The sequence below is a fragment of the Balaenoptera borealis genome, assembly GCF_965194805.1.
Source record: "Balaenoptera borealis genome assembly, chromosome: 3".
Lineage (NCBI taxonomy): Eukaryota > Metazoa > Chordata > Mammalia > Artiodactyla > Balaenopteridae > Balaenoptera > Balaenoptera borealis.
Genome location: NC_138866.1, coordinates 40164739 through 40189018, shown reverse-complemented (window position 1 = coordinate 40189018; position 24280 = coordinate 40164739). Strand labels below are relative to the sequence as shown.

The following is a 24280-nucleotide window of genomic DNA, read 5'->3' as shown; positions in this document are numbered from 1 at the left end:
TTCCTCCAAAGTGTGTCCAAGAAGATTCCTTGGGAAAGGTAAACAATAATAAGAACTTATTCACCTTTATATACTTGTATAATTTTGATTTTGTGAATTTTAATAATATGTATAATATTGCATAGCAGTACATGAATACAACTTTAAAATAATAAAAGTAAAATAAAATAAAGGCAAATTTTAGCCTAATTTATTCCTTCTTGAAAAAACACAAATTCTGTTTTAATATAGCGTGACTCATGCTGTGAGCTCAGTATTATAACACTACCAGTTTGCTACCTGATTCAAAAATCTGCACTCATCCTTGGGAAGACAGATATGTGTTAAGATATCAGAGTATGACTGTATAATGAGATTAGAAGTAAGGGACTCTTATTAGGTGAGATTGTATGTATTCTTAGAACTAGTGTGTGTTCATTGGAGATATTTTGGAAAGTCTACCTGGGATGATTGGGATAGGATACTTGGTCACTTTTTAAAAATATATATATTTTTTTATTGAAGTATAGTTGATTTACAATGTTGTGCCAGTCTCTTGATCACTTTTAAGATCCCTGATGAGTATTCATGCAGGGACAGAATTTAATCCATCCTGATTCCCATTAAGTGCTAATACAATAAATTTGCCAAGGAATGAATATTGTTTATACTAGGATATTCAATGTCATCCAGATGTTAAAGAACACAGTAAGAATATACTTATTAAATAAATAAAAATGAATACAAACTTGTATTACATTCCCTAATTTTAACCAAATATATATTTTGGGTTTCTCTTTGGCACATCTCCTAAGTAGCTCACACCTTAAAAAGCAAAGAAAACAAAACAAAAAACCCAGAACAACCCTTGTTTTTCTATGGCTAATTTTTATGGTTTCATTATAGCTAATGACTTTTCAACACAGGAATCCTCTTGAAGGTAATTATCCAGGCTCTGGATAAGATGTGTGTGGGGAAACTACACTTAACTGTTTTCAGAGGATCCAACAGCTCAGATTCCACTGTCTGGTCCTTGATACCCAGTAGGGAAGTGGAGCACATTAAGAAAGGAAAGGGTGACATTTGCTTTTCCTCCACTCATCCATCCTTCTCTCCCTAGTCCCCAAACCCCCACACACGCACACATACACACACACAAACACACACTTGTCTGTTGTGCTTAGAAATAGGGAACACCTTGCTCAGTTTTATTAATCTGCAACTTATCATCCATGATGATAGCTTTGTTCTTTTGCATCTTTAAAAGGCTTCCTTAAAATACAAATTCCCAAGGGGTGGAGGGTTGGGCTCTTCATACCTTAAACTATTAACCACCCACACCAGGATTATCACTTAAGGAGCTGGGAAGCTAGGACAATACCTGAGGGAAGGGCAGACCCATTAGGGAGCAAAGTAGATACAGGTGAAGAAGGTGGAAAAGTACAAAAGCAGCCCTGCCTCACCTAGCTCTACACCTCTAGATAGTCCTAGGGGGTCACAAGTTGTTGACTCAATATCAGTTATTTTATCTTACATTTGTAGCCCTTGGCAGGTCACAGTGTACTTTCACTCTGCAATTGATTCCATCGTCTTAACCTGTGGGGTGGCCTGGGAGGGAGTGCATTTTATTAACCCTTTTTCTCTTCTTATAACGACATGGATCTCAAATATAATGATATCCAACACACTCATTTCAATGGAAAAAAAGAGAGGTGAGTTGATATTTCCCAAATCTAAAGGCTAACTAGAATCCAGATTTCCTGATGCCTAAATTCTACATTCCATTAACTATTCCTCATAGACTCTTTAGACATCTGCTCAGTGTAAATACAATAATAGGAATATATCCATAGAGAGAATATTTTTAGAAAGCATATCTGTATATAAGTATAAATACCGCTATTTTGAAACATTGATCTAAAAAAGCTTAGTGAGCACATTTTTGCTGATGACCCCAGTTGTCTGTCAAACTTTGTATCATCTGGAACCCAGCCTCTGTTTGGAAGTAAGTGGAAAAAACCTTGGAGCAGTAAGGAAAATAATCACCATGAAGACCATCTACAAATGCTAGAAGATTCACAGAACCACTCTCAGACCCTACCCCAAAATGCAGTGATTTATTTTTGTTCTCTAAATAGGGATAATACTTTAACCAGCTGAGCCATAAGTTCCCTAATCCAAGCAAGTGAAATGATTTAAAGGGATGGATGACTGTTAGAGTCACTATTCATTCAACAAATAATTTTAAGTGCCTACTGTGCTCTACTACACTAAAGGAGAAACAAAGATGAAAGTGTTGAGGCAAACACGTAATTACAGTGATGTGATAAGTACCACACGAAAGGAAGATATAAATTCCTGTCTGATCACAGAATCAGCCATGTACTATTCTGTTTATGAGGGTGAGACAGAGCTTCCTGGAGCAGACTCACTTCCTAGTGAGTCTGGGAGATCTGGTAGGTAAGAAAGAACCTGGTGCCTGCAGGGAACAGATTCATGTGGCTAGAGATGTGACCAGACAGAGAGGTAAGGCCTGGGTCTTGGAGGCTTTGTATGTTAGGGAGATTAAATGGTATTTCATAAGCAATGGAGAGCCATTGAAGATTTCAAACTAGAATGTGAGGCTGGGATAAGTCTTGAATTCTGAAAATCCTCTCTGAATATAGTTGTAATGTAGCCTGGAATGAGGACCAGACCCTGGATACCAAGCAGGCAGAGGCTGCAATAATTCAGTCAAGAAATGGTAAGTACCTAAACTATAGCAGTAACCCTAGAAATGGAGGGGAAAGAACTAATTCAAGAGACAGTAAAAGAGCAGACATGGATAGATGTAGTGATCTGGTGGAGGAGGTGGGAAGAAAGGGACAGAAGACGCCAGAGTGAATCCCAGATTTTATATTTGGCCAATGGATGAATGAGGAACACAGAGTGGGGAACAGGTTTACAGTGAAGATAATAGTTTAAATCTTCATATATAGAGTCATAGGTGACTAGGACATTCTGAAGATACCCATTAGGGAAGTGCATCTATCAGCCTGGAGCTCAGGGCACAGGTTCAGAGTGGGACAATCATAGTAGGAAGATGGCAGCTTTGGCTAAAAGCAGGAGGCCAAGTAGACAGAAGGTTTAGAGAGCACAAAATTCTGGAGACATTTGTGGACAAACTGTCACACACGCTTCAAGAGTGCCTGACATATTTCCTGTCGAACAGTTTAGGACAACGTGACATAGTTTCTTAATCCCTGCCGTCCCTCTTGCCTCCCACAACATTCTACAAAGAATAGGCTGCTGATATTTTAAAGTGGAAGTCATGTTATATCATTCCTTGCTTCTCAGAATCAAATTCAAATGATTTGGCACAGACCAGTAAAGCTCTACCTGTGATCTGGTCCCTGCCTATCTCTCTGACTGGATCTCCTTTCACATGACCCCTAGAGTGTGTAACACTGTGATCCAGCCGCTGTGCTCCTCCCTCAGGGCCTTTGTACTTGCTGTTCCCTATGGCTGGAATACTCTTTTCTAGGTCTTGCAGGCTGGCTCCCTTGAACCGTTCAAATCTCTCTTCTGAAATGTCACTTCTTCAGAGACCTTCCTTGACCAATCTAATCCCCACCTCTACCCATTCCCCATTTTCAATTCAATCACCCTGTTATTGTCTTTATAGCATTGACCATTATCTGAATGTATTTTGTTTATTTACTATCTACTGTATTGGAAATGGTGAGGTACAAAGATAAATTTCCACATTTATTATTTTTAAGGCAAACTGGAAAGGTGGGATGGAATCATATAGCTAAAGGTCTTGAATTCTCATTGAGGGGTTTTAATTTGCTAGTTTCCAAGGAGCTACAAAAATGTTTGAAGGAACACAACATTTTAATCAACTATACTACGATAAAATTAAATTTAAAAATTTGTCGCTAAAAAAAAGTTTGAAGTAGATCAGTAAACTTGTCAAATGTGTTAAAAATGTTTCATTAAGGGCTTCCCTGGTGGTGCAGTGGTTAAGAATCCGTCTGCCAATGCAGGGGACATGGGTTTGAGCTCTGGTCCGGGAAGATCTCACATGCCGCGGAGCAACTAAGCCCATGTGCCACAACTACTGAGCCTGCGCTCTAGAGCCTGCGAGCCACAACTACTGAGCCTGCATGCCACAACTACGGAAGCCTGCATGCCTAGAGCCCGTGCGGCTCTAGAGAAGAGAAGCCACCAAAGCGAGAAGCCCGCGCACCGCAGGGAAGAGTAGCCCCCACTTGCTGCAACTAGAGAGAGCTCGTGCACAGCAACGAAGACCCAATGCAGCCAAAAATAATAAATAAATAAATTTATTAAAAAAAAGAATTTGAAAAAGAATATATATATGTATAACTGAATCACTTTGCTGTACACCTGAAACTAATACAACATTGTTAATCAACTATACTCCAATATAAAATATTTTTTTAAATGTTTGGTTAAGATATGATAGAATATAATCACTCCATAATATTCTGACCCTATACAGTAGGGTCCACTTACTGAGACACTATTCACTTTAACTGGTTTAACTACATAGAAAATTTGTAAATAAATGAACTGAATGACAAGATTATAAAAAACTCTACACATAATACCTGAAATTAATTTAATGACTTTAGTTTTGTAATAGAGTTGTACAGGTGGTCCCAGTCTATTTTTTTAATCTAGTTTCCTCTTCATTTCAGTGTGGGAGGCATGCAAAATCAGATGTCATGTAATTTTAACATGAGGACCAAACTGTACTAAGGCTGACTCTTCTACACACTCAGTAATGCTGTTCTGTCCATAGTTTTAAGCCAAACCACTGGTGGACCCAGCTGTGGTATAACCAGACTTTGGCTAATGGGAGTGCTTTAAAGATGGGGTGATACTGAGCTCTTTCAGTAAGGCTGGGAATGGAAAGGTCCTTGGACCTTTCAATTTAATTCCATTAAAAATGGTATCAGATTCAGATTTTGGGACACCCAAATGAATGACACATTTCTTTCCTTTAAGGAGGATGAAATCTAATCATTTAGCTCTGAGTATGCAGTACAATTAAGTGAATTGGGTAATTTTGTATAAAGACCAACAGACTATTTTCCCCAAATGACTCCTCTTATATTTGCAAGCCTATGAAATGTTTGTGGATTTTTTTCTTTTCTTTACTCTTCTCTGCTTTCCCAGGGATAAATAACTTTTTCAACATAAGGTATGTATAAATATAAAGTTTATTTAGCATAGTGTTTAGAAAAATAAGTTCACATCATTTCAGAAAACAAATAAAACACTTAATTGTCCAGGCATAAACCCCTATTACAGTACAACATACATACTTTAGATCTCTTTGGTTGGGTAATTAAGCACAGAAATGTTCTGGGACATGCTCTGTGTGCCATCACCGAACAGTGCAGTATAGACTCTGTTACCCCACCCCATGATATACATTCTGTATAGATTTTCTCTTTGTGTAAGGCACAGTAAAACCATATTGAGTATATCACTGGTTGCCTCTAAACATACAGTACATGCAACAAAAGAATAAAAAATTTTTGAGAACCCTGAAAGCCAAAAGAGTCACATGCTATACAATTCTGAGTAATAAAATGTGTGGTGGTAATAAGAAATTAACATAAAATGTATCAGTTAGATACAAAATAACTGTTACTCTATTATCTAAGCTCTAAGAAGACTTTGAAACATCTTCTATAAAATGTAATTCTTTTCCCCACAGTTTTCCTGAATTATTTATATTTTTATGATGAGATGATCTGTCAAAAACATTTTAAAGAATGAAGAACTTCTGGTTATGTACTAATGCACACTTGTCTAACATGTAGTAGGGCAGGCTGCAATATCTACCCAATTATCCAGCTTTTAACATGCAAGACGCAAGGGCATATACAGGGAGATTTAAGGTCAGTGTGCAATTCAACTATGAATTTTATCTATGGCTATAACATCTACCTGCCTTTCGTAACACAAGAAAGGCACTGAAATGTGTATAATTCAGTCTTTTCTTTACTATGAATATGCGTGAGCTATAAAGCAGTACAACACAGGTGCTTTTGCTTGACTGAGGAACAAATGCACCTTCTCTTTAAACAACAGGCTGTCCTTTACTGGATGTAACTAAGAGCTATATATCAATTCTGACTGATAGAGTGCATAGATAGGCTCACACAGCCAGCAGCAGGGGTTGGGGTTTGCAGGGAGTTATTTATCCCTATTCTGATTCCTCTTTTGGGATCATTAGAGGGTCATTTGCAGCATCTTCAAGCATTGGTTTACGTAAGAGGGAAATTCTGACAAGGGTTCTGAGTCTGGCCCTTGGTACTGCAAAAAAACATTTGCAATTCTGTGCAAGGAGATCATGGGGTTTATCTTATTTCATTCCCATATATATGGGCTACATATCAACTGGCCCTTATTTTACTGAAAGAACAGAAAAGAACAAGTTCTTTATAATGTGCATTGATTCTTACCTGGTATATATTGTATAGCTACCTGGAGTAATTGTAGGGGTATAATTACATCATGTTGGAGTATGAATAGGTTTCCTAAGTAAGTCTTAAGTTTTGTGCTATCTTTTCTCTTTCTTAAGGAAGAAAAGAGGAAGAACTGTGAATAAAAGAGAGGCTTGTATTTTTGGAAGACACAAAACTTTTCCTGTTATATATATGTATATATAACATATATAACTTTTTAAACCTTCCCATCTTTCTTATTGGATGGGTATTTTAAAATAATTAACAAACTCTTGATATTTGCAGCAATCAAGTGGAAAACATCATTTTCATGTAAACTGCACTATAGACCCATGTAATTAATCTCAGTAACATGATCAGCACACACCCAAAGAAACAAACAAGCTGTATAAGTAGTGGTGGAGTGGAAGAGAACTCTAAAAAACCTGATGTTGTAAAACAAAACGAAACAAAAAAACACGTAATTTCAGCAGTTTAGGAACTTTCGCTAATTCCATAAAAAAATGGGATCTAAGTTCTTTATCAAAATGATGGGGGAGAAAAAAAATGATGGGGGAGGAATTCTTCAAAGGGCTCTTCACCTATGCCTGCAAGTTCCATTTGCAGTAAGAACAAAAGTTAAATCCTCTATGGCCCTTATTCAACATGCTGGGCTGATGGGCATGTAGACACTTACAATGGACCCTTTGTTCCGATCTTAAAGAAAGCAAGATGTGGTGACATCTTCATGTTCAACAACTTTCTGTCATCTCTGAAGAGATCATTTTCTCACTTTTCTTGCTTTTCAGAGACCAGAGACTTTACTCACTACATAAATGTATTTGTATTATTACATCTTCTGTTCAGAGTCCTGATAAAAACTGTAACCACAGCTCACAACATTATCAAACAAGCTTCTTACAGAAACCCCGAAAGATTTACTTTTAAAGAAGAGGTGATAATATAGTGCAAACAACAGTCATATGTCATAATGTAACAATTGAGTTAAAACATTTAGAACTAAGTTTCAACAGGACATAATTCATCTCAATAGAAGTTACATATTCTTTCTTTCCTTTAAAATGGTTGTTTTCATAGCCTCCAGAATTGGTTTTACATGGTAGTCTATAACTGTTACTTCTCTGTAATGAAAAGTATCAACAATAATTAATTGTTCAACCACTTGCATCATAAACATTAACTCTAATAATATAAGTGAAACTTAAGTTCTTCAGATTTAGAGCAATTCTGTGAAATTAACCCTGTTGGATAGTAGAAAGGAGTCATCAGTGCTTCCATTGACACTTCTGTACCTTAGTAAGAGTAATAAAAAGGCCACAAGGTAAAAAGGCACATAGAATTCTGTAGAAAATATATTTAAATGAATCAGAGAGTTGCTAAATAAAGAACAAGGATGTGAAAAAAAGTACCAAAATTCCAATATTGGGAGTTAGATTTCTTGTTTCAGTGTTATTAATATTGACCTTAATAGACTCCTGATAAAAATCATTACTTTTAAAATCCTACAAAAAGTAAAACTTTGTTGGAAATAACTGTTCGCTTCCTGTTCAAACAATAAAAATAAATTAAACAGTACGAAAACATTTTTCTTTTCAGTTCATAGTGTCTGAAGTATAAGAGAAACATATACAGCATAAATAAAATTCACTGTAATTACCCAAATTCTTGCTTATAGGACTAATATATTTACACTCATACTGAAGTTTGTTTCAGAGTTTTTAGTGGAGTTGCAAACTTTCTCAGCCACAGTGAACTATTAGCAATCACATTTGGAAATGTATAGAGACAAGCCAAGACTTTCACAAAAATGCTGAAAAACAGAAATGCATATATGCAAAAATATACCCTTAGAATAGTGTAGAGTACCTTTTATGCTTCTTAACCTTACCAATGCCCGTGGAGTAAAAGTAAACAAAAAGAATTGTATTGTTTCTAACGCTCTGTAGTGATATTTAATTTTCTACCTTAAGTGTATACATTTTTAATTTAGAAAACTATTTATCAAGTTCCATTTGATCTTAGAATTATGTTAAGTCAACCAAATGATACACTTTGACTTCTTGATATATTTCATCTTGTTCCTCTGTCTCCATCTATTTAAAAGAGAACACATGTGAACAAAAAGGCTGCAGTAATGCAGTTCTACTCCTGCATATTTAACTGTGATCTTCATGCAGATCAATCTAAAGTCTTTTGAATGCATTTACTTGCAAAACTAATGTTTCCCTTCAAATGGGAAAATCCTTTATGTCCTCAGGTCTTCATGAAAAGATTTGCCTGCTGATGCCAGGAAAAAAAAAAAAAAGAAATTAAGTTTACAAGTCTTGCATCTCTTCATCCAATTGGACAGTCTGGAGCTTGGCAAGCTCTTTTTTGTCTGTTTCCAGGTCTTCACAGACAGTCTCAACCATGCCCTCTAAGACATACTTGGATTTGGAGTCCAGCATCATTAAGTTGCTTGTTGCTTTGCTCTCAGAATTTGTTAAGAAATTCTCTTTTATGTTAGCTACTGATTGCATAACCAAATGATGTTCTCTGACAAAATCCTGGTGTACTGTAGGGGAGGGGTGACTCACCTGGGCTTCAGCTGTGGGAACTATTTCCCCAAGGGCAGCCTGGGTCATGGGTACTGATAATAGATCTTGACCAGTAATAAGGGAGCAGTTCTGAAGAGTTGCATAGTTAGTGTTGCTGACAGATGTCACAGTAGATTTGCTTGCCACAGGTGCAGACATTGGCTGGCTATCAACAATGTCAGGGTTTAGCTCAGTGGGGTTTAGTAGGGTAGGGGGAGTCAGGGAAAAATTGTGAGTTGGGGATACATTAACTAAGGAGGAGGACAGTGGGTGGAGGCCACTTCCCGAGATACTTTCAGAAGACAGGTTTGCATTTACTTGTGCATTCTGATTGACAGGCATCAACTGAGAAAACACCAGGCTCCTCTCCACGCCCTCCTGTTTAACAGATCCTATAGTCTGGCCTGAATTAGGAACAGTGTATACCACTGCACTGGGAGCAAGAGAGCTCAAGAAAACCTTTCCTTGTTGGACTGTGGCGGACTCACTTGTAAATGTGCTCCCATCTGAAGTGCTTGAATTTACTGAAATATTACCTAAAAAAAAAAAAATAAAGTACAAATTATCATTAATGGGGCTGATAAGGAAAGAAAAAAGTTACTTTTTTACACACATGATTTTTCTCAGGTTCCGTAGAATCACCTTGAGCACTTAAAACTACAGATTTCAAGGCTCTGCTCCTGAGAATCTATCTGACTCAGTAAGTCCCAGAACAGGTGTATTTTTAACTCCTTGAGTAATTCTGGTGATGAAGCGGGAGCGAGAATTACTGGCTTAGAAATCAAATGGAAAAAAAAAATTTTGTTTCCAAGTTCTAATTTCAGTCAAGTTTCTGGTTCAGTATTACTGAGACTTGATATCTCTCAATTAGTTGATAGTTATTGCTCGCTCTGCCAGTTAGAACTAGAAAACACAAATGCGAAAGAGAATGCCTTTGTTCAGGGCAAGCTCAGTAACTGACATAAAATATAAACGGAAATGCAGAAAATACCACATAAATGAGTTACCCTGGGGCTTACAGTTAACCATATAAACCTGTACAGACAAGTTGCAAAGTTTCACCAAACTAACCATAATGTCAAGTCAACAAAACATTCAATAGTTTTTTTTTTTTTTCCTTTTGTTGTGCTAGTTCTGAATTTTCAGTGTTGTAGTGACAGGAAGAATTAATGATAATAATGAAATGTGCTTTTTAAAATACAGATTAACATAAAGAGCTAGAGCTAATGCTTCTGTAAAAGGTTTGTATCTTTTGAGACTCTCATAATGTTCTACAGAGACCAGAAGTAGAAAAAGAAATATAAGTAGAAAGCTGAGTTGTTCAAATAAGCTAACTCAGACAATGCAGATGAATTAGACCCCCTTCCCCTAACTCACACCGTCAAATAAAACCTTTTTCTTTCTGAGTCTTTTCCTAGGCACAGTGAAATAATGACAATTATCTTGCCAGTAAAGGAAAGGTGGACATGGGGGAGTTTTGTGACAGAATAATTCAAGTAGGGTGTTTACCCTGATCTTGAATTAGATGTTCAGTAAACTCTTCATTATTTTGAGAAAACAGCCTAATGTTAAAGGTAATTCACCTAAAACATTTCCCTCCTTGAATTAATAGAATAATTGTGATTATGTTGCCACCTGTATCGATAAATGTATGTCACAGGGCTGTTTATATGTCTTCCAAACATTTTTAAGCACCTTAAATGCAAAGGAATGGCTTTAAACAAACAAAAAATGAAAACACTTTATTTGAACTTAAGAAAAACATTTCCACATACGTTTGAGCTCTTCTCTAACATAAATCTTTGTTCCAGGTCAAACAAACTAAAAAGGCTTTAAAATTCTTGTTGACTACTAAACTGTAGCAAAAGACATCTGAAATAGATGGTTACTTTGTTGTGTGTATGCGTTTGTGAAACTGTTTGCCAGTGTATATGTGAATAAAATGATTCATTATTTTTTGATAGGGCTATATATAACATAATAGGTGTGACATTTTCCCAAACTGCTACGGAATATAAATAAAATAATATTTCTAAATGTGTAGATATTATAAAATACATAGATGAAGGGGGAAAAGCAGATGTGATCTAAAACTTGATATTTAAGTATAGCTGCAACTGAATTATAAATTGAACAATAATTTCAAAATCAGTTAAAAAAAACCCAGTTGAGAAATGATATAGGTACAAAGTATAATTTTATAATGATGCTTAAAAAAAAACCCTTATTTACTCAGACTATAAAGTGAGTAAAAGATGCAGAGATTCTGCTTTTCTATATAAGTTTCGACTATAGAAAGATAATCTACCTTGTCTAGCCATTTTTAAGAAGGGCTTGGTATCTGTTTTGAGAAAGGCTGAATCCCCAAATGCTTTACTGAGAACTGCAATACACAGTTACTCTAAGGGAACGTTGTTTCCTGGGCCATCTGGTTAAACTTATGTCTTCAACTCACCCAGACAAGTCTAAGGATTGACAGCTCTGTCATTTGATCTTAGCTACTTTAACTGAAAATGCTGTTCTTATTCATATTAAATGTCCCATTTTAAGAATTAGCTATTAGTTTGTAATAATTTTCTATGGTAGCACTTTTTTAGATTATGTGTGAGAAGTATTCCTGCTTTTCTCCTCCCCCAATGTACATACTATGCTTTTTGCTCAAATTTGTTGTCTTTAAAATGTTACCTACTATTTGGAAATTTCCTAAAGAGAGAAAAAGGGTTAGATCCACATTAAAGTATTGTAAACTAAGCACTTTGGCTTTCCCTGTGGTTTTCCTATTTTTGCCCTGTGTTGGATAGTGACTAAGCTTAATCCTTTCCATAGCCTGGAACAATGAAGAAATAAATAGCATGCTGCAGGACTGTTGTGTGTTACTATACTACCATTTTACCTAAAGAGAAACAAATGAACAGAATGGAATTTACTGCACAACAATTCTTCCATTAATGCCTCAAACAAACTGAAGTAGACCATAGTTGTGGAAACAAGAGTTGTGTATAAATTGAGTTTTTTTTTTTTTTGGATAAAACCATTTTACAGGAAGCTGATCTTTAAGGCAAACAGTTACTTATTTTGTTTTGGTAAAAATTTGGACTTTCAGATTTGCTTCCAGGGAGGCAAATATGCACTAACATCTCCCACTCCTGAATTCAAGCAGCTCTGCAACCTCCACTGCCACTCTAACCATTCCTGTTTCTATAGAGAAACAATGACACAGAGCCATCCAGATTTGCTTAAAGTCATTGAAGAACTGGCATATCGGTCTCAGGTTTCCCAAATTTCAGATCAGTGCTTCCTTTAGCAGATGCCTTAGTAAAGCCACCAACATATAAAATAAGGCTTACAGTTACCTCCATAAATAAACCCACACATTTAGGGGGCAAGTATACATGCACAGCAACAGCCAATCACATACTCCTCTGTTTTCCCTTTAGGTCTGTTAGTCTTACTTATAGGAGGAACATGAATCAAATGCAAATGACCCAGTCTCTTTAGCTCGCTCTTCTAAAACTCCTTTTGGTCAAATAAATAATTCTTAGGTGAAGTCTACACATTCTTACCAACTGCTTGACTTATTTTGTGTTCTAGCAATATTATTAATTTTTAATCTTAAAATGTCAAGCAGTGGGTTATTTTGTAAGCACCGATTGACTTAGCATATTTCTATAATTGTAGAACTGGCAGGACTCGCTGCGAACTGTATTTTTCCATTTAGTTGTTGGAAAAATAAAAGCCCACCCCCATGATGCCAGGGAACCAAGCAAGCTGGATATTACATGGATGTTGTGAAGAAAGAGAAACACATCAAGGCTATTCTGCAGCTGTGGCAGCCAGTGAGGTACCTGAACAGTAACAGCAATCTATAGCTCTCACCAAATGCGTCATTTACAGCAGCTGGCTAAAACATTCACTGGTGCATTACGGTACCAAACCAGACTTTTACCTTGTGAAGCTGCCACTGAAACCGGAGGCAGCTGCAGTGGAGAGAATCCAATGCTCCCATTAAGGAACTGACTGCTCGCTCCGGAATTGGGGATCTGGACGATGCCATACTGGTTAATTTGCACTGGTGTGGTAAAAGTCACTACAGAACCTCCATCCTGGGAAGCCACTGTTTGAATACCTTCTCTTTTCACCTCAGTGCTGGGTATCAGCCCTGGGAATGACACAGGAGCACTGGGGCTGTAGGAGGTGGTGGCTGCTGAGTTAGCTGAAGAACTCTGGAGAACTTTGAATTCCTTCACATCCTGGGAGGTAGACCCCAGTATGTCAGTCATGGATATACCATTGCTCACAATGTTTGATGCCATTTTTGGTGGGTTCAACGACACTGTCTGTGTATTTCCCACACTTAATCCATTAAGGATAACTCCATTGGGTCCCTGAATGAAAGAATTACCATTAAGGAAGACAGGTGAAGTACTGGCAGGTACCAAACTTCCATTCAACAAAACTCCAGAAGAGCTTAACGATATTTTAGCATTTCCAATTTGTTGCATATATACTGGCTCCATGTGACTGGAAAGGCTGAGGTTGGTGACACCATCGGATGAACTGGAGAGTGGATGAGGAGACAAATCTTCATGACCCTTGCTGGATTCATCTTCAGTGCTAGGATTGCCATCCGACTCACTGTACAGAGGAGGAAATCAAGACATTCAGAAAGTCATGGGAATGACAACCTACATAGTGCCAATTGTTTGGAAAACCAGCCTCTAATCCCATTAAAGATAGTGTTTAAGGAAAGCACAGCAGGAAGTCTTCTAGTCTTGTTTTAGCTATGAGGCCTTTCAGCAGATTCTGACCAGGGCATCTGGGAAGAGGAACTCTCATGTCTCAATAACCTGTACTAATAATAAGTTCAGAGAAAGTCCAGAGGTCTAAAAGATATAAATTCAGCTAATAGGATTTACAGGAGAATTGTCTACACGTTTTTATAGCATTGAAGTTATTTATTACTGTTAAATATGCTGCTACCTATACCACAGAAAAAAAACTCATTAAAGGGTTGGTCAGTCATTTCTGTTTAGGAACTCTTTCCCTTCCCCTCAAACCAATTCAGGTTAGTGTGATTTTGGAGGTAAATGAAACTGTCAAAGGAGCAGGAGGTGGGAAGTACTCAGTTTTGTCTGCCAGTTAGTTAACAAGAGATCATTTTCTCACCTGCTCCCAAACTTCTACTCCACCAGACTGACAACTATCTCATTCAACAAAGTGGCTGTCTTGTTGTAGGAAAGGCACTTTCAACCCAAGAACTGTTATGTGCAGTCGCCTTTGAATCCAAAGAAAGCCACAGGGGCCTATTTAACAAACACCATCCAGTGCCCTGGTGAGGTGGAAGGGAAAGGGTGTGGGTCACTCAGTGGCCTTGTACTTATCAGACCCCTTCCCCAGCACCCTCAGTCCTTCTGTTCCAAACAAGACTGTGTTCCTCAGCTCTCCGATTTGGGGGTAAATACCAAATCTGGGGAGGGGTAGTGGTGGGTGTTTCCCATTTGGTCTGAGGCTGGGCCGGGGGAGAAAGGATGGTGGGACAGAGGCAGTTTAGAGCGCGGCGGGACTTGGCCCTGCATAAGATCCGACATCCCTGCAGTGCCCCGAGGTCGGTTCGCTTTCACGCCGAGGGGAGGGGATTACCCCGGCTTTGGACTGCGGGGCCAGGAGCGCAGAAGGCGCTTTGATTTACGAGCTGAGGCTGAGCCGCCGTCGCCGTCTGCGAGGGTGACTCACCGGGGATGCGGGTGGGAGGTAGATCCGGAAAGGGGCCTCAACCAGGCAACTGGGCTGGGAGCGGGTGTGTGTCTTGGGGGGGGGGGGGGCGAAGCAGGCTGTGTGTGGCTGGGGAGACGCGGGGAACGCGCCCGGCCAGGGAGTGGAGGCTCCAGGGCAGCTGGCCTGCGCGCCGCGCCCGCTCCCCACCCCCCTACCCCCTGCCCATCGGATTCCGTCGCCGACAGGATCCGCTGCCTCAAGCAGGCACGGGGACAGGTGGCGTGGAGTTACCAAGGCGCCTCCTCTGGGTCGCGCCCCCGCAAGTCTGCGGAGGGGTGCACGCAGGTCGCAGTACGCGTTTTGTTTTGGTTACCGCGAGGCCGGGTTCGGGCACGGAGCCTCCCTCCTGCCTTGGGCGAGAAACGGGCAGGAGCGGCCCGCGGCGGGCTCTGGAACGCGCCGGGTGATCACCTTCTCCCCGCCGGGCCGGGCTCCCCGGCTCCCAGATTCCCCCCCTCAGCAGAACCTTCGAGCTGCTTTTGGATTCCTTCGAGCTGCTTTTGGATTCCTTCTCTCCTTTCCCCGCAGGGCTGGCGACACCATCCCTTTCGGCGACCTTCTCTTTACTTTGTCCAACAATACACACAGACACACAGACCTGGTGTCTGACTCAGGAGGACGTACAAAAGAGCAGGAAAACCCGGTATTTTCTACCGGTTGGGAAAAAATACCTGGCAGTCAAAAAGTTCAAACCCGCCAGGGTGGCGCTCAAAGAGGTGCGGAGTGGATAGCGCCCCCAGTCCTTCCCTGCTGTCCGCCCGGTGCCAGCCTGCCCCCAGCCCCAATCACCACACCGGGAAGGAGCCCCGCAGGGTTCAGGGGCCGGGGAAGCCGCCCTCTAGCCCCACCACCCCGGCGGCGCTGAAATTCGATCCGAAGGAGTTCAGAATCAGGTTTCAAAACACCGCAGAGCCGAGCCGCACCAACACCCCACAGTTGCCGCGGCCGCGAAGGGAACCACAGCGGGCAGGGTGAATGATTAACTCTGTCATATAAAACCTCGACGTCCCCAGACCCCCTTCTGCGCTTCCAGACCCCACCAACTTTCTTCTCCCTCCGGAGCGGCCACGGCCACCTCCAGCGCCTGCCTGGGGCAGCCGAACCCTGGGGGTCCGGGAGCGCGTGCGCGCGCCGGGCAGGCGTGACCCCGTGGAGGTGCAGACCCCGGCGGGCGCTGGCAACCTCCGTGGGCATCGGGCGGCAGCGAGAACTGCCTTTCCGGCGTCTACACACGATCCTTCGCCCGGCCAGAACCGGGGAGAGAGTGGCAACTTCAAAGCCAGAGGGATGGGGGTGGGAAACCGGGCAGCAGTGACCAGCCGAGGTGGGGGCGGGGACTGAGACCTAGGCGGGCGACCAGAAACTTCTGGGGGGAGGTGGGGGGAGGGTAAGGAGCAAGGTTCCCCCGCCCCTCGCCGCCGCCGCCCCCCCTCCCCCAGCCGGGGAGAGAGGTGGGGGGCGGGGAGAGGTGGGCAGCCGGACCAGGCTGGTGGGGAAGGTAAGCGCCATGTTTGCGAGCACTTGGAGGAAAAGAAAGCTGGGAAGGGGGTTGGGGAGAGGAAGGGGGAGGAGGAGGAAAGTTGGCGCTCACCTTTTGGACTGGGTCTCAGAGGGGTTCCGATCGCGCTGCCGGCGGTTCTTGAACCAGTTGCTGACCTGGGTGAGGGAGAGGCCGGTGATCTTGGCCAGGTGCCGCTTCTCGGCCGGCGAAGGGTAGCGATTCTGCTTGTAGAGCTCCTTGAGCGCGTTGCGCGACTTCTCCTTGAAACAATACACCGTCTCCTCGCCGTCCCAGATGGTGCGGGGCAGGGGGAATTTCCTGCGCAGCCGGTACTTGTCCACGGCGCCCAGCGGCCGGCCGCGGGCTCGCTCGGCCTCGGTGTAGCGCGCCTTGTACCAGAGCTGCTGCAGCAGCGGGTGGTTGGCCGACTCGAAGCTGTGGCTCTCGAGGATGCTGTAGAGCTCAGGGTAGATGCCCTGGTGGAAGGCCACCAGCGCCCGCGCCTTCAGCAGGCTCTCGTTGCCACGTAGCAGGTCGCTCTGGGGCAGGGACCACAGGAACCGGGCCAGGCGGTCCAGGTTGCCCCCCTGCTGCAGCGCCTCGCACACGCAGGCGACATGGTCGGGCGAGAAGGCCAGTGGGGTCTGCGCGGCGGCGGCGGCGGCGGCGGCCGCGGCGTGGTGGTGCCTGCCCAGAAGTTCCGAGTGGAGTTGTACCTGATCCGCCGCCGCTCCGGCCGTCGCCGTCGCCGCCGCAGCCACTGCCCCTTCCTCTCCGCTCACCCTGGCGGTGGTGGCCGCGGCGTCCCCCGGCTCCAGGGGGAAAGGGGCTGGAGCCGGGGGGCTCAGCCCCGCCGCCGCGCCCCCCGCCACTTCTCGGGGCGCCTCCTGCCCTTCCGAGGCGCTTTCCATCCCATTCTCCTGCTTGATGTCCGCCGCACTTGCAATCTGCCCGGTGGGGGAGGAAGAGGACATTTTTTTGTTGTTTATTTTCCTCCCTCCCTCACTCCCTCGCACTCTTTTCCTCTTTCTTTTCCCCTCTCTTACTCCTCCTTCTTCGTGTCCCTCCCCCCTCCCCCCCTCCGGAAAGCCCACTCCCTCCCTCCCGGTTTCGGCTGGATCTGGCCGATCAGGTTTCCCCCCGGCCACGCAGTCACCATTAAGATAGCTGCTAGAGCAAAGTAGTGTAAAAGGATAGCTGCTTTCTGCTGTTCCCCCAACGTGACTCCTCCGGTTGCTGCATACTATATGGCACTGGCGGCCCGGCCGGCCCGGCCGCGCCACCTCATTGGCTATTTCACATTCAGAGGGAGGAGGAGACACCGTTTCTATCCCTGTCGATCACCCGCCTCCCACTCCACCCCTTGCCGTTCCCTCTCCCCCTGACCCCCAGGCACCTATACCTGAAGGGAAACACCGACATTCTTTTCAGGCCCTGCTCCTGGGCGGGAACAAGCCTAATGTGGCCTGAAAACTGGACAACAGACTCTTTCAAAGAGAGTCCCTACGATTCCAGTGGGAACATTAATTATGTGGCCTTAAGGTCCGGATGCGAAACTCTTAACAAAGAGACCACCCTCAGCATCTAGATGACAAAATTTCAGAGGACAATTCAGAAGCTTCCCTGGTATCTCTCTACTGCCCGTCACCCCCCTTTCAGATGTCTTCATTAAGGATTTTTATTCAAAAGGGTCAAGAATAAAATGGCACTAGGGAATGCTCTAAGGGGGAAGCACTCACAGTAAATTAAAATTCCAAAGGCGGGGGGAATGCTTGAAAACGGTATAAATAGCCCACTGAGAACACAAAAACAAGAAGCCTTCAAAAAAATGTGTTTAACCTTAAGTCACTTGGCGGGCTGGCAACCCAACTGAGTTGAACGTGTTACAACTGAACGTACAGAATGTTTTACCATATGTTTATCCTGGGTCGGTAGGGTGGAAGAGATCTAACTTTTGGATTATAATAACAGCATGGAAATGTAAGCCTCTATATGAACATTTTTAATATAAGTGTATGAACAGTTTTTTGGAGATGATATTCCTGGTAGAAACCACCTCTGTGTGCAGGTGTCTTGGAGGAGATCTTTGCGAGATCAGCAGCCATTTCCACAGCATAAACAGATGGGAGACTGCCCTCTGCTTTGAGGTGAAGTGCCCGTGGGGGTGGAGTCTGCTGCTTTCTGCAGCTGTGTCTCTTTCCTTCATGGTTTGCATGAGGTCTTCACTCAAAAAAAGATGAACCCATCTCTGCTTCTCTGATGACTGTGGGTCAGTTGGGTCTACCTGCTGGTACTCTTTCTCAAAAATCCAACGTTTTAATGACATCATCCTAACCTTTACTTCTGGGTGGCTTTGTATTGTTTCTGCTCCCCAATTACCCATAAATGCTTACTTCAGCATATTGTAAAGCAGCTGTCTAGGTCACCTGCTATCGTGATCAGCTTGATGAGCTTTTCCTTTTTTGTGGACAGGCTGCATTTTTATTTCTGGTCAACGACCAAGGTGTCATTTGAGTTTGGACTTAACTTGCTTTTGTACTACCCTAATGAAGCCAGCCAGCACTGACATCTCTGGTAGATTCAAAATTTATAATTATGGAAAAGACCACACATTTCTACCCCATTGGAAATATCTAGTTAGGTATTGGACTTCTGGACGATATCTGAGATTCATAACTTCCTTGACTTTTAAAAAATATGCTCCTTATTTTAGAATAATTTTGACTTACAATACAGTCTTAAAAAGAGTACAGAGTTCCCACCTACTCTTTACCTAATTTCCCATAATGTTAACACCTTATATTATAATGATACTTTGTCCAAACAAATTAACATTGGCGCAATGCTATTAACTAAACTCCAGACCTCTTTTTGGACTCACCAGTTTTTTCGCTAATATCTGTCTTCTGTTTCTCCATCCAATCCAGGATACCATGTTCCATTTAGTTCCTTGAATTTTTAAAGTTTGTTTATCAGAGCAAAGTAGACAGGAGGTAGTGTGGTTCAGTGGAAAGGATGTGGATTTGGAGATCAGCTAGCTAGATGTAGGTTTAATCCTAGCTCTGCCATTTATTAGCTACTTGACTATAAAAAGTGGACAGGATTGTTGTGAGGATTAAATGAGATAAGATGTGCCAAAAAGCACCTGGCACATAATTAATCTTTGTTAAATGTTTCTTATCTTCCTCCTGATAGTGCAAAGTAGGAAACTTTTCAGTTATATATACCTAATGAAAATTCATTTGGCTATATTATAGGGCTTTCCAAGTTCAGGTCATAGGAGTCTTCTTCAGGTTTATTTTCAATCAAATATAGTGCATTGACTTGGAAAACCATGTATTGGGTTTCTGCATGTCTTCTGTATATTTGCCTCCAGAGTACCAAGTTCAACAGATTATATAGAAGCAGCAGTGGCCTTTTATGATATCTGTAGCCTGTGGCTACACTGGTGTTCTGTAGCTCCAGGAGGAGATTCCTATAGGACCAGAAGTGAAATCCAACACCAGGCTCCGGATTCCTTTAGCTGGCTGAGCCTCAGAGCTCATTCTGGCAGCATTTCAAAGTGGACTGGAAACCCTTGACTCAAACATGGTCAGCTACATTCGAACAGAACACCAGACTTGAGGGTGTGTGGAGTCAATCTCACAGTACTTGTTTTGCCAAATGACTTGGAAAATTGATGAATACTTGCTTCTACTTCCTATGTCTGCCATGCTGTGAACATCGAGTCTGCTGTGCTGATATGTAGTCTAAAGCTGTGCTTTGATTTGGGAAGACAGAGTTGAGGTTGGGATTGTGTAAGAGTGAAAACTAAGCTGCTTGTTTCTATATCTTTTCCTTCCTGCCTGAAGGTAATGATGAGCAATATAGAAATATAGAAATCTTTTGCCATTTTAGCGTAGTGAAGAAAATCTTGTTCAGCACAAAATGTTGCACTTCTGGCTTGAATATATTTAATGGTGTTGCCATCAAGAATGGAGATTTCCTTTTTAGAGGCTGACTTTGGCTGTCTGGAAGATAGTGGGAAGGCTATATATCTGTATCTTGGTCAGTTATTTCTACCACAGAAAGTTTATGTAGTGGTAATATTAAGGAAGTTAGGTTCTAAAGTAGTTTCCCAGGTAGAGGAGGTGTTCCATTGTTATTTAGTGACCAACAGTTGATGATATGTAATCAGCATTTCTGAAGGATCATTCATTTGCCAAGTATTTATTGAGTCCTGATTAAGTACATGGTATTGCATTACATACTGAAGGATAGAAAGATGAATATATTGGGGTCTGTGACCCTGAGGAGCTTAAAATCTGGTGGGGGAAGTAAGACATATTTGTAAGTAAATACAATACAGGGTATACGAGTGGTGAGGGTAAAGAGACTAATTTTGAGAGGTGGAAGGCAATGGGGGATGGATTTTTAGCTGGATCTTTAAGGACAAGAATTTTGAGAGTTCAAGGATAGAGTTCATTAGAGGCAGAGGGAACAAAGCATGGAGCCATGAAGGTGTGTGGTTTATTTCTGAATATATTGAGTAATTCAGTGTGTCTGGAGTGTGGGTTTTATGTAGGTGTGTGGTGGGAGATTAGCTTAAAAGGCATGTTGGGTACAAATTATGAGGGACTTCAAATGAAATGCTCATTTTGCTGTGGTGTGGTGGACACAGTGGTCTGTGTATAGTGGCTGTGTTGTACGTAATATCATGGCCATATAGTCGACTGGTCCAGGGATGGGCACTGGCCCCAAACCAAAACAGTCAGAGTCCTTTTCTAGGATTTTTCAAACTTGCATGAATAAAAGAATTAAGACTGGTAGAGGGAGTCTTGGAGGTAATGCTTGGGAGTTCTCAGTGACCAAGCAATCTGCCTGTTGAGGACGCTGATGAGCAGTAGGTGAGAGGGAGGGTGACCTAGTGAGTCACATGGGTGATAGTGGAGGGAAAAGATCCTGGCAGAGACTAAGTGCCAGGTTCTAGTCTTCTTCCAGGTGTAGCAGCATTTTTGCCTCTTTGAGGTGATATTAGTTTCCCCAGGAGCCAGAAATCCCACTTGAACTGGCCTAGGCAAAAAGATGAATTTGTTGGATCATGACACCAAACAATGGGAAGAGCAGAATGCAGCTGGTCAGACGTAAAGACCCATGCATTGTCCCTTTTCACTTGCCTCTGCCTCTCTCATCAAAGTAGTTTTAGTCTTTCAGAGGGGCTTTCCCCAGAAGGTTGGAACCATGGCTTCCATTAGTTCCCAGCTCACATTTTCTAGCTTCAAGAGGCTCTGCTACTTTTTCCTTACTGCCAATTTGATAAATTCTAGGGAAGATCTCTGATTGGTCCCGTAAGGGTTGTATGTCAACCCACACAGGCCTGTGGGGGAGGAGGAGCTATTTTCCATAAGAAGGGAGGAGGGATGCTATCCACAGTCAAGGGACAAAACAATAAAAGCCTTCAACATATGGGGAAGGCCCAACCTGGGTCCACGGCGTTGGGGCTGGAAAGGAAGGGCTGCATTTGAGAAACATGGTCCCAGGGAGGTAGAATCTACTCTTAGGAATGCTAGAGGATGAGCAGATCTGGGAAGAGAAATAATGGGCTCCACTGGTCCACCGTTGGGATGCAGCTATCTTTAGAAATGTGGAAAACTTGATAGTTGGGTGGTTTTTACAAGGGCTGAGTTTCCACTTGAGTCAGAAGTCTGGTGCTGTCAGTGCTTTCCTGCTCAGAGCTTTCTGACCATTCTGTATTAGTGAACTCCACCAGTGGTAATGGTATACTTTTCAGAGTTTCTGTTGTATGCGAGGCCTTGTAGTAGGGCCTTTGTATATGCACGTCATGTAATTTAATCATTACAACACCCTGTGAAATGTATTATATGGAGGAAGGAAACTGAGGTAAAGGAGGATAAGAAATTTGGCTCAAAAACAGGTCTGTTTGTTTTAAAAGAAGGACAGGCTCTTCCTAGTACATTACATGCTTCTTGTATATAACTACTGCTAATAAAACCTATACTACTCTTAATAATGACTAACAGTTACTGAGCTCTTACTCTGCGCTAGTTGTATCCTCAGTCCTCTGTGCTAGTTGTGCTGGTATTATCCTCATCTTATATTTGGGAAAACTGAGGCCCTTGATCATGCAGCTAGTAAGTGAGGAAGCCAGCACTTGAATCCAGCTCTCTTAGTGCCGGGGCCAAATCTATAAGCACTACTTTCTGCTGGCTCTAGCTCCATGAGTAATGCTTATCTGATAGAGTTCCAAGTCAGCTGTTGCTACCGTGCTTCTCTGACAGTAATTTCCAACCTGGAAAAAGGATAGAGTTGGTAGCAATGTTTCCTCCCATAATCTTCAGTGCTTTCTTTGCCTTAATCTCAAGGTTTGGGAGAAAGGAACAGCAATTCACTGCACAAACTGGTTGAGGTCTCCTGTTCAAAGATATGATTAAAAGTGTCCTGGTGGTGACAAACAATAATGCCAACTTAATGAATGGGTTCTCAATGTAGTTTTGGCTAAAAATTTTATTTGCTCACTGATCATGTTCACTCTTTCACCAGAAGTTTCCTGTTCTATTAAAATATAAAGATACTAAAAATTGCCTTTATTCTTAGAGAGCTTCACTGTGAGCTTATAATTGGTTTGGATGTGGTCTCTTTCAATAAATAGCAGCATAATGTCTCCAAGTCAGCACAGCATTTGATATTGCCTATTTTAGTAAATTTGCATTTGTTTAGCTTCTGTTAGTGAACAATATTATGATCCAGCAAATGACATGATTTATTTGTTAGGTGAATCCTTGATGTCTGTATACTAATATAAAGCCCTGTACTGCTGTGGTCTGCCTTGGTCTGTTGGTTCTCATATGTGGTATCCAGCTGTTTGTCAGGTTCTCCCTCCATAACCCATGGAAATCCCAACTGTATTGCCACACTATGGGTTACCTGTTGGGTTCACTGTTTAAAAAAAAGTGAGAGTTGGAATGTTCCTCTTTATGTTTTCATTGAAAAGAAAAAAACTGCTGTGAAAAATTAAAATTACTATGAGTGTATACAGCTGGTATTCATTTTATGGGTTAATTTGAAAAGCTTTATATGCCCACTTCTAATGGAGTTTGGCTCACATTACAATATAGTGCTCAGCATAAAAAAATTTTCACATTACACTACTCTTTGATGTTCATTCATTCATTCTTCATTTATTCTACTTATTCAACAAGTATAAACAAATCCTCCTTCAGGAGATGGATAAGATGTGTCCCTTATAGTGGGAGGAATTTATTATCAAATAGAGCTGTTTACAGACTTCACTTTGCAGCCTGGATAAATTTAGTGAAGGTGACTTAACAATTTCCAAAGAGATTCAGGCTCTCAGAGTGTAGAATTGCTGAAATAAAGCATAGATTCCTGTGTGATCACCCCAGTATTTGGGGAAACCAATATTGTCTTGATTGGGAGGGTGGTAAGAGATATTAGAGCCAGCCGAAACTGTTAAGCATGCCTGACCATCTTGAGGTAAGTGGTTCTCTACAGATGCCAGATATTATTTATAGAACTATTTTGACATTTAGTGAGAATCTGTAATATTTAGGGTCGGTGCAGAGACTTTCATTCTAAATAACTGTTCCAAACTTCATATCTGCGAATGCATATTATTTTCTGTGATTGCACGACTGTGCAAGTGTAATGGAGAAGTATAAAACACAGGCTATCAAGTTGTTCAAAAGAAAATACTGGTGTGAATTATTGAATATGTACACCAGGCATAAATCTTTGATACAATGGAAATGTTTCCAGACAAAACAAGATGGAATCTCTGTTCCTAATTGTGACACAGTTCCTTGAAAAATACAGCCAGGTGCATAGAGATGAGGCTTTACGTACAATTTGCCTTTTTAAGAGCCCTCCCCTAAATCTAAGGCTTTGCGCTGGCCTGCGGAAGCTGACATCGAGCCCTAGCTGCAGGACCGGAAAACTTGCTGCCG

The 24280-nt window shown here is 41.9% G+C and overlaps 1 protein-coding gene across 2 annotated transcripts; it reads right to left on the bottom strand.

Moving 5' to 3' along the window:
* Positions 1–5189: 5189 nt before the first annotated feature.
* Positions 5190–24185, bottom strand: SIX4 (SIX homeobox 4). Of its 2 annotated transcripts, XM_082386508.1 has the most exons (4): positions 17473–24185; positions 16407–17263; positions 12987–13675; positions 5190–9576 (listed from the first exon to the last, which is right to left on the bottom strand). In XM_082386508.1, the coding sequence occupies exons 1-4, from the start codon at positions 17473–17475 to the stop codon at positions 8780–8782; spliced, it is 2346 nt and encodes a 781-aa protein (XP_082242634.1). In that variant the 5' UTR covers positions 17476–24185; the 3' UTR covers positions 5190–8779. The 2 variants fall into 2 exon arrangements, with proteins under 2 accessions (XP_082242634.1, XP_082242633.1); XM_082386507.1 differs by lacking the exon at positions 17473–24185 and having other exon boundaries at positions 16407–17375.
* Between the last annotated feature and the right edge of the window lie 95 nt (positions 24186–24280).

Bases quoted from the DNA above. Each gene is read 5' to 3' on its own strand.
- SIX4 (XM_082386507.1), bottom strand. From the start codon at position 17,290: ATGTCCTCTTCCTCCCCCACCGGGCAGATTGCAAGTGCGGCGGACATC. The intron at 13,676-16,406 runs GTGAGCGCCAAC...TCCTCTGTACAG, and splicing joins TCTGAGACCCAGTCCAAAAG to TGAGTCGGATGGCAATCCTA. The intron at 9,577-12,986 runs GTAAAAGTCTGG...TTTTTTTTTTAG, and splicing joins TTCAGTGGCAGCTTCACAAG to GTAATATTTCAGTAAATTCA.